This window comes from Episyrphus balteatus, chromosome 2 (assembly GCF_945859705.1).
Source record: "Episyrphus balteatus chromosome 2, idEpiBalt1.1, whole genome shotgun sequence".
Taxonomy (NCBI): domain Eukaryota; kingdom Metazoa; phylum Arthropoda; class Insecta; order Diptera; family Syrphidae; genus Episyrphus; species Episyrphus balteatus.
The window spans coordinates 71,132,414-71,141,394 of NC_079135.1; the positions used below are offsets into that span (position 1 = coordinate 71,132,414).

General features: G+C 32.9%; 1 protein-coding gene across 1 annotated transcript; it reads right to left on the minus strand.

Annotated features, from left to right (window-relative positions):
• Nucleotides 1-80: 80 nt before the first annotated feature.
• On the minus strand, nt 81-7,021 carry LOC129910661 (signal recognition particle receptor subunit alpha homolog). The gene is made up of 3 exons (XM_055988121.1): nt 6,732-7,021; nt 5,979-6,644; nt 81-1,191 (listed from the first exon to the last, which is right to left on the minus strand). Exons 1-3 carry the CDS (start codon nt 6,846-6,848, stop codon nt 115-117), a joined length of 1,860 nt encoding a protein of 619 aa, XP_055844096.1. The 5' UTR covers nt 6,849-7,021; the 3' UTR covers nt 81-114.
• Between the last annotated feature and the right edge of the window lie 1,960 nt (nt 7,022-8,981).

Consider the following 8,981-nt stretch of genomic DNA (forward strand, 5'->3'; position numbering starts at 1 on the left):
GTTCTGATCAATTGTTCAGAAATTGACAATGGCTCACTATACATTGAAAACGAAAAAATTGGAAGCACAAACAAAATATATGAAATAAATGTAATAGAAAAATCAAGCATTTTATTATTTCATCAAAGCATGCACAACAGCCTTAGCATTGATGGCCTTCAAATCAGTGTATGTTTGTCCAGTTCCTACAAAAACAATCGGCTGTCCTGTGATATAAGTCATAGATATGGCAGCGCCAACTTTATCATCAATTGTATCGAATTTCGTAAGTACAATTCCGTCAATAATATGTGGATTCTCATTGGATGAATAATCAGCCAAGGCCTGATTGAACTTGACAAGCTGATCAACGGCTTCATTGCCAACCAATGCCTCACCCACAAACAATACCAAATCAGGGTCATTGACTTTGATAAGTTTGGCTAATGCCCTCATCAATGGTTCATTGTCTTGCATCCTGCCGGCAGTATCGACTAAAACCACATCGATACCAGTATCGTTGGCGTGTTTAATGGCCTCCATGGCTATTCCAGCAGCGTCCTTACCATAACCCTTCTCATACAATTGCACCATGGTGCGGTTGTTGTGTCTTTGTGGTGGATGCAGGGCATTCAAATGGCGAGTGTGCGTTCGTAGCTGTTCAACAGCTCCAGCCCTAAAGGTATCGCATGCTGCAATCAATACACTAAAATCGTTCTCAATCAACCAGAAGCAAATCTTTGCCAGATTTGTTGACTTTCCTACACCATTTACTCCACAAAAAGCCATAACAAAGGGTCTATTGGCGCGTTTCGCCTCAAGAGCATCTCTGATAATGTCAACTCGTCGTTTTGGTGATAAAATCTGTACTAGAGATTGAGTGAGTGCGGTTTTGACGGAAGTGGCTACAGATTCGAAAGTTCCTAAAACCTTTCCTTCCAATTTTGAGGCCACAGATTCGCATAGTTTTTGGGCAATATCTGAGGCTACATTTTTTGAAATCAAATGATCTTTTAGTTTATCCAATGCAGGCTCGACATCTTCTCTTGTTAGATTCTTTGAGCCAACAAATCCACGGAACAGAGAAAATACTCCGGATTTAGCTTTCTTAGTTTCCTTACGAGCAGATTGAGTGTATTCTTCTTCTTCATCTTCGTCTTCTTCGCTTTCCACTTCCAGATCCTGAATGACGCCCTTCATTGAACCAATCATCTAGAAATAATACAAACAAACTTTACAATTGGAACAATTCTCATCTCATAGTGTCAACTATTTTTCAAAATAAAATTACCTTCCCAATTTCAAAAATTTTCCCTGACCAACAAATTAAAAAATAGTTTGGAAATATTATTTTATAAGTAGGTACGTTTATTTATATGTATCAATTTTGGCACTACACCCTTATTTAAATTTTCGACCTACGTGTAACTGCTATGCTAATGGAGACATTTCGTTATGTACTCCAAAGGAGCAACCTCAAAAAATTTCAGTTACTACTACTTCAGTAGTTCCTGAGATTATATGGCTTCGAAAATCACAAAAGCCCGTAACTGACTGACTGATTTACTCACTTACTAAAAGATAACACTGGTCAACAAGTTTTTTGCCACAAGAACCAAAATATTCTTTTCTATGTGGTTTTGGGGTGCTGAACTCGAATCCAAAGTCAGAAAATTTTGATTGGCCCTCGTTTTTGAAATATAACCGTTATAAAAGCCAAAAATTTATTATAAACAATTTTGTAATGGATAAAAACAGATTTTCTTCTCGCTAAAACTGTTTGAATCTTTCCGATATCTCTTTTACTGTCCGAGATATTTTGAATTTAAGCATGTCTTTGGCTCAAAAACAGCACCAAATTAAACGCAAAAAAAAAGTTTTTTTTATAACGGCTATATTTTAAAAACGGAGGCTAATAGAATATTTCTGACTTTGGAGTCGAGTTCAGCAACCCTAAAACCTTTTAAAAAGTATATTTTGGTTCTTGTGGCAAAAATTTTGTAACCAGTAACGTAAACTTTAGATTAAGTTATGTTTTTCTTTGGCTTATTAAATGAAATTTACGATATCTCGGGCAATAAAAACGATATCGGAAAGATTCAAACGGTTTGGAAGAAGAACCGTTTTTATAGGCATTGTAACTAAATTTATTATAATGAATTGCCTCACATAAAAACATAGCCTCGAAAACAACCAAAATGACGTTTTTGCATTTTATTACGGTAATATTTCGAAAACGGAGGCCAATCAAATTTTTTTGACTTTGGCTTCGAGTTCAGCACCCCAAAAACATTTGGTTCTTGTGGCAAAAAAAGTCCAATTTTGTTGACCAGTGTAATCAAAATTATGAAGCACTTCTAGTTATCATAGAAACTTGAAATTTTACACAGCTTTTGGTATACAAAGGAAAAAATTGAAAATTTGAAATTTTCCACTCAGGGGGGGTAGTTTTAAAGATCTATCTAAATCACAATAGGCCCATCACAGGCCGCAGTTATAAGGCGAATTATTCCCACCTCTCACCTAATCTTAAGACCTATCTATCTGTTAACATTGGCTCATATTATTTAAATAAAAATGATAAACCCTTTATGTTGTTTCATCTAAAAAAAAGTCTCTGATGTCTTATGAAAAATTGTAGTTCCATTTGTACATGTTAACGTACTGCTTCTTTCCCTCTTCCCGATATCTTTGCATCTACAATTAGAAATCTTTACATATAAACTTTACAAATAAAAAGATAAACAATATTCCAATATTCATTAATAATCAAGCTGTACCTTACGCCAATACGGCCAAATAAATTGGAATGACTTTGGATGCAAAGCTAAAGTAGAAAGAGCACATCAAAAAGAAAAGAGAAGAACTAAACTTGAAATATAGAAAAATGTACTGGTTACTTGGTAACAACCATCCAATTATGGGGCTGTACAAAGAAAACAAATACCGAAATCATCCAAAAATTCCAAAACAAAGTCCTTCGTGGAATATTTAATGCACCTTGGTACATAAGAAATAGCGATCTACATCGTGACTTACAAATAGAAACGGTTACAGAAGTTGTTAAAAAATACGCTGTATCGCATAATCAGAGACTGCAAAGTCAGTACGTTAACATGTACAAGTGTCCGTCTTGAATACAAGAAACCATGTTCGGAGATTAAGAAGAACCAAGCCTCATGAGCTTATGGTGTAAAAGAAACATGCAAAAGTATTAAAAGTTTAAACTTCCCCCAAAGTGATTTTACAAAGTTAAGAAAGAAAAATCTGATGTCGATCTCTCAAGATTGGTCCTGATAAAGAGGTGGTTTTAGTGGTTAAGAGTCCCACACTACTTGGTGTCGAATACTGCCAAGTGTCTTTTGAAGATTTCTTCCCGTCAAAAAAAAAAAAAAATCTACAATTAGAATCATAGAGATTGTAAAGCAGGTTTTGAAATCTCTTTGTGTAAAGATTATTGCTTTTTAAAATATTTCTGGAATTTAAACTCGATAACTTCACTACGAGGTCGTACCTCAAAAGACTTCTTTCTTCTATTTTGGAGTCTACAATAATAATTAATAAGCGACATTCGAGCGAATATTTACATACAAAACACAGTCGGAGCCGTTAAAAAAAAATAATTTCTTATAATAAAAATAAAAATTTTGTAACATTAAAAAAAAGAACTGGTATTCCTTTTTGAAGAAATAATTATTTTTTTAAAAAAGTTGTTTTTTCAAAAAAAAAAAAAAAATTGAAATATTTTTTAAAAATCCAAATTTGTCTTTTTTGAACATATTCTAAAATTTTAATATTACTGTTACTTAAACCCTTCTGTTTTTTTAGATGAAATCGGGTTAGTCGTGTACGAGATATTCAGAAACCAAAAAAAAAAAAACGTTTTATGGCAGGTACCGTTAATAACGCAACGGTTCAAAAAATATGTTTTTTATTTCAAAAGTTGGGTCAAATTTGTAACATTACACACAGATCGAAATCGTGAGAACCATTTTTGAAAAAAAAAATTATTTTTCCATCTCTGTTATAAAGCGGGTACGCGAGTTTTGGTCCTAAAATTAAATTTCAATTACACCTCTAGACAATTACTCAAAACCGTTTGAAGAAAATCGCTTTACTAGCTTAGACTGTATGTAGGCATACAGACAAAATTGCGGGTCCCAATTTTGTGGCATTTTCCATCATCGAAATGACATGTCTACAGTAGGGTGGAGTGAAAAAAAAGTTGTCTTATTTTTTGTTCTACATAGCCAGGATGGGTGCCATTTGGAACTTAAATAACGGCAAAAAAGTTTCAGATCGATCAAAGAAGTTTTAGAGGGTTCACAAATCACTTGAAAAAAATGAAAACACCATAGAGGTTAATTTATGGAGTTTTTTGAGTTTTTATTGTTTTACTCAGTTTTTTTGTCTTCTTTTCATTAAAAAATTGCGATTTTATTGACTAAAGGCCCTTATTGCAAGAATCCATGGGCGGCGAGCACCCCCAACCCCCATGATCCAGCCACGTAAAAACAAAAAATTAAGAAATTTCTTAGACAAAAATAGTTTTGGTTTTTTGTTAATTTCTCGAAAATGACAAGATGTTTTTGGATGCGGTTTTCTGTTTTTCTTTAAAAACATCAAATTCTAAAAACTTAAGTAGTACTTAATTACATAAAATTTTGAAAAAAATTAGTTTGAATTTTTTTTTTCAAAATTTTGATTTCGAAAATTAATTTTTCAAAAACTGTGCCAGAAAATGGCCATATTAAATTTTGTTTGTAAAAGACGAGGTTTTAAGCTTTACAAAAAGGTATAGCACGTTATTATAAGTGTAACCGTTGATTTTTTTTCAAGGGTGTTGTGAACCCTCAATATATTTTTTGATCGGGCTGAGATTTGGTATGCTCTTTTTTTATGACTAATGGCACCCGTCCCTGGTATGTAGAAGAAGAAAAAAAAGTCATATGTGCAATTCACACGTGGCAGAAGTGAAACCTTAAAAAAAAAATCTACCTATTTTTTATTCTATCTCCTTTAAATACATATTTTTTATATATGACAATCTATATTAATTTTATATCATCTGAAAGCTTATTGTTTCAGCTCAAAATATTTTTACCGTCCATATCTATACAACATCTACGAAAAGAGCTTATTTTTTTCAAACCAAATCACTTTTCCTCAAAAAAGTAAAAATATCAATCTTTTTTCTTTTTTAACACCATTAAATATATTTTTTTAAATGACATCCTATAGTAAATTTAATATCATCTGAAAGGTTATTTCACCTTTTATATGACGTATGAATCATATTTCTACCATGCCTAGAAAAAAAATAAGAATTTTTTAAAGCCAACTATGTCGAAATTTCGAACTGAGATTACGGTACTTCCTACACTGGTCAATCCCCAACATAGATCTCCACACGTGTTTAGAGGTATTTTTCAAGTTTTTCAATTTAAGATTGTGTAACTTGTAGAGCTTGTACAGTTAATTGTGATATATCAAATGAAAGGTTATGTTATCAGCATGCGTATTAAAGTTAAATCTGTATGTGCACTACATCAAAAGATATAACGCGTGTAGAAAAAGAACATCTTTTTACCGTTATCTCAGAATTTTGAATATGAAATTAATTGAAATTTTGTACAATTATAGTTTATTTAATTACCTATCTACAGTACAAATTTCATTCATCTATCTATTAAAACAAAAAAGTTATAACAAGTTGAAGTCGTGTCGCGTTTTCGTTTCATCTTGTTTCAAATCACTACGATACTAAAGAAGTTTCCACTTCACAAAAAAAAAGTGCAGTTTCACTCCACAATAGTCTACAGTTTGATTTTTTACAAATCCTAAACTTGCCATTACAGTTCCTATATTGCAAGTAAAAATGATACAAAAAAATCCCTGAAGGCTTTCCAAATTTCCTGACTTTTCCTGATTTTCCCTGACCAAAACTGTGTTCCCTGTATTTCCATTTTAGCAAACACCATGCATTTAAATGATCTTACCTCAACAGATTCCTGAGTTAATTCCAACTTTCTCTCATCTGGACGATCCCTAGATCTATCCAAATTAGTCATATCTTTCGAATCACCACCAAGTTCCCAAACCCTTGGCTTCTTGCCAGCCTTTTCATTCTCTTTCGGAGTCTTCTTCTTCTCCTCCGTAGGACTCTTCTTTCCAGCCATCTTCTCCATCAGTTTCTTTCGATTCTCTTGAATAATCTCTTCTCGAGACTTTTGCCCACCAAACTGCTGGTGCAGTTGGTGTTGCTTCTCAACAATTTGTACCTTCTTGCCTTGCGGCTTGGCCGCAGCATTCGGTCCTGATTCAATCATAGACGAAACTGTCTTCTTAGACTTTTCCGATTCGCCATAGCTACGCATTGCTTTTGGAACTTTTTCCTCCTTCTTGCCCCAAGACTCGGACGCAGCTAGAATTCTTTCAAATTCATTCATAAAATCGTAATCAAAGTTCAACTTTTCACCCGTTGAAAGTTCATTTTTATATTTGTCTCTAAATTCGAGATGAGCATCGTTTAGAAACTTATCTAAATAAGACATTTTAATAATCTTTTGGAATGCAACCACCAAAACAATATCGAGTTCATTGTCTAATTTGTAGCGCAAAGCTAAATTGTTGTGTTCAAAGTCTTTTGATCCAATTGTTCGTTCCTATGTAAAAAAAAAAAACAGATATAATTGATTATGCATGAACATGAACTAGATATGCAAATGAGTGTATTAAAAAAACACACGTACTTGAAGAATAATTCCACGTATTAAACTATTTATGGGAGATGTAAATATTTGATCAGTGGCACGAAAGCACCACAAGACAATGCCTCCTTTTGTGAATATGGTAAATAGATCTAACATTTTGATAAAAATGCACTGGTTTTAAAAGTATATAACAAAAAACATTAACAATATTATACAAAAAAATAATGAAGAAAAAACAATTTGTTTTTAATTATAAATATTTATAGAAGGTAAATTTTTTTTAGTAACAAATTTCGCTGCCAACCAACTGACACGATGGCAATGAATTTTTTTTTGAAGGAACTTTCAACGTTCAGGTGAAGAGGATGGAAAGTCACTTTTGGAATGACAGCGGTTGTTGCATTCACTAGATGCGTTCGGTTACAATTATTTTTATTGGATTAAAGTTAATTTTAGCCCTGTTCCTTTGGGAGGTGGCAAAGCACTACTAGTAGTTTACTAGCGATTTTCAATGGAACGCACTTTCAACGAATTCAATACAAATCGTATCTAGTCGGGAAGAAGAGCATGAGTATATGATAGTACTAGATTAGCCAAAACATCTACTAATAGTAAACTACCACCTCCGATCCAATCGCACTCGGCCATATTTCACTAGTTTAAAAAATTCATCTGGATGTAAAATTGTCAAATGTCAAAAATAAATCCAAATCCAAAATAGTTATCCCGATTTTAACTATGAAAATAGTTAAAAAATAGTTAAGGTGCCAATGATTGGGCAGTTTAACCTAGGTAATTTCTCCAACTTCAAAATTTTGCGCAGGATTAAAAAATGTGTTGTAGAGATTAAAATTGTAGGGATAAAATTAGTTTTTTTCCCGATCTGCGTACTAGGCTTAAACAGCCAAATATACAAAATGCAATTTTTTTTACACTTTTGCACTTTTGCTATACCCTAACCCTATAGCCTTGTGCGCTGCTGAATCGAAAAGAAATTTTACAAACAAAATTTCGTTAACGAAGGAAATTTGAATTTTTTTATTTTGACTTTGACAGAATACTCCATTATATTTTTCCGTTAGAATTTTCGTTGTCGACTTAAGAGACTTGAACATTTTTCGTTTCGCATCAACAGCGTACCAGGCTTTTAACTAACTAAACTATAGCTTGTCGAATCGAACGAAATTGACCTTCCCAACTAACATTTCAGCTTCGGTTAAGGTATTACAAAAGCTACATTTCAGCTTCTTTTAAACTTTAGTATGGCTGTTGGGCATGGGAAAAGGAGAACGTTATACAAGTTTAATATACATGTTTGACTGTCTATAAGGGCCAGTTGTACAAATATTTAATCCGTGGATCAGTAAATTTTATCTTCTGAAATCGGTAGTAAAGATGAGGTTTAGCACTTGTTCAAGGTCCATATATGTAAAAATAGCCACATACCATGCTTGAACCGAGGTTGACCCGCAGCTAATCCACCGAAATCGGCGGGTTAAATTCCTGAACCAAGGCTGATCCATGTTTGTACAACTGGCACTAAGGATCTTAAACGAAGCTCTACCGAAGCTCTACCGAAGCTTTGAGATTTGACAGAGATAGCTTCGGAAGAGCTTGAATAATTCTTTAATACATGTCTTATCGAAATTAAAAAAACAACTACAAAAACAAAAAAGAATTCTTTTTTAACTGGTTTTAAATCATGAATTTTATCTTTTGATCTGATAGGTATTATATATGTAGCATTCCATTAGTTTTTAGATCTATTGATAATAATTTTAAAAGTATATAATTTTTTTTACAACACCCAAGAGTCGAACTTCGTACCTACTTGGTGGCAGTCCGCCACTCAATCCACTCGGCCATCCTAGTATATTCATTAATGAAATCAAAAACTTAATCAGTTCAAATAGCAGAAATGTTAAAAAAAAATGTCTGAACTAAATTATTCAATGTCAAAACCAAAAAGTGTCTGAGCTAGATTATTCAATTGTCGTGTTTTTTATTACCACCGGTCTTAACTGGACAAAAAAAAAACACAGTCGAGGCTAAGCAATTTACATGTTAAATACAACAACACTTTAGCCCCTTGGGCTTAGTTGTTTAGCCCAGAGAATTCTCTGGGCTTAACTTTTTCAACAGATTTAAATCTGTGCTACCAAATCAACTTGTTCGTAAATTGTTTAGAATTTGTTTAAAAACATCAAAACTAATGTTTGGAATGACAATTATTATTTTAAATATTTATTTAATAGTTAGTTAAACTTTTTTTTTCAAAAACACACAAGA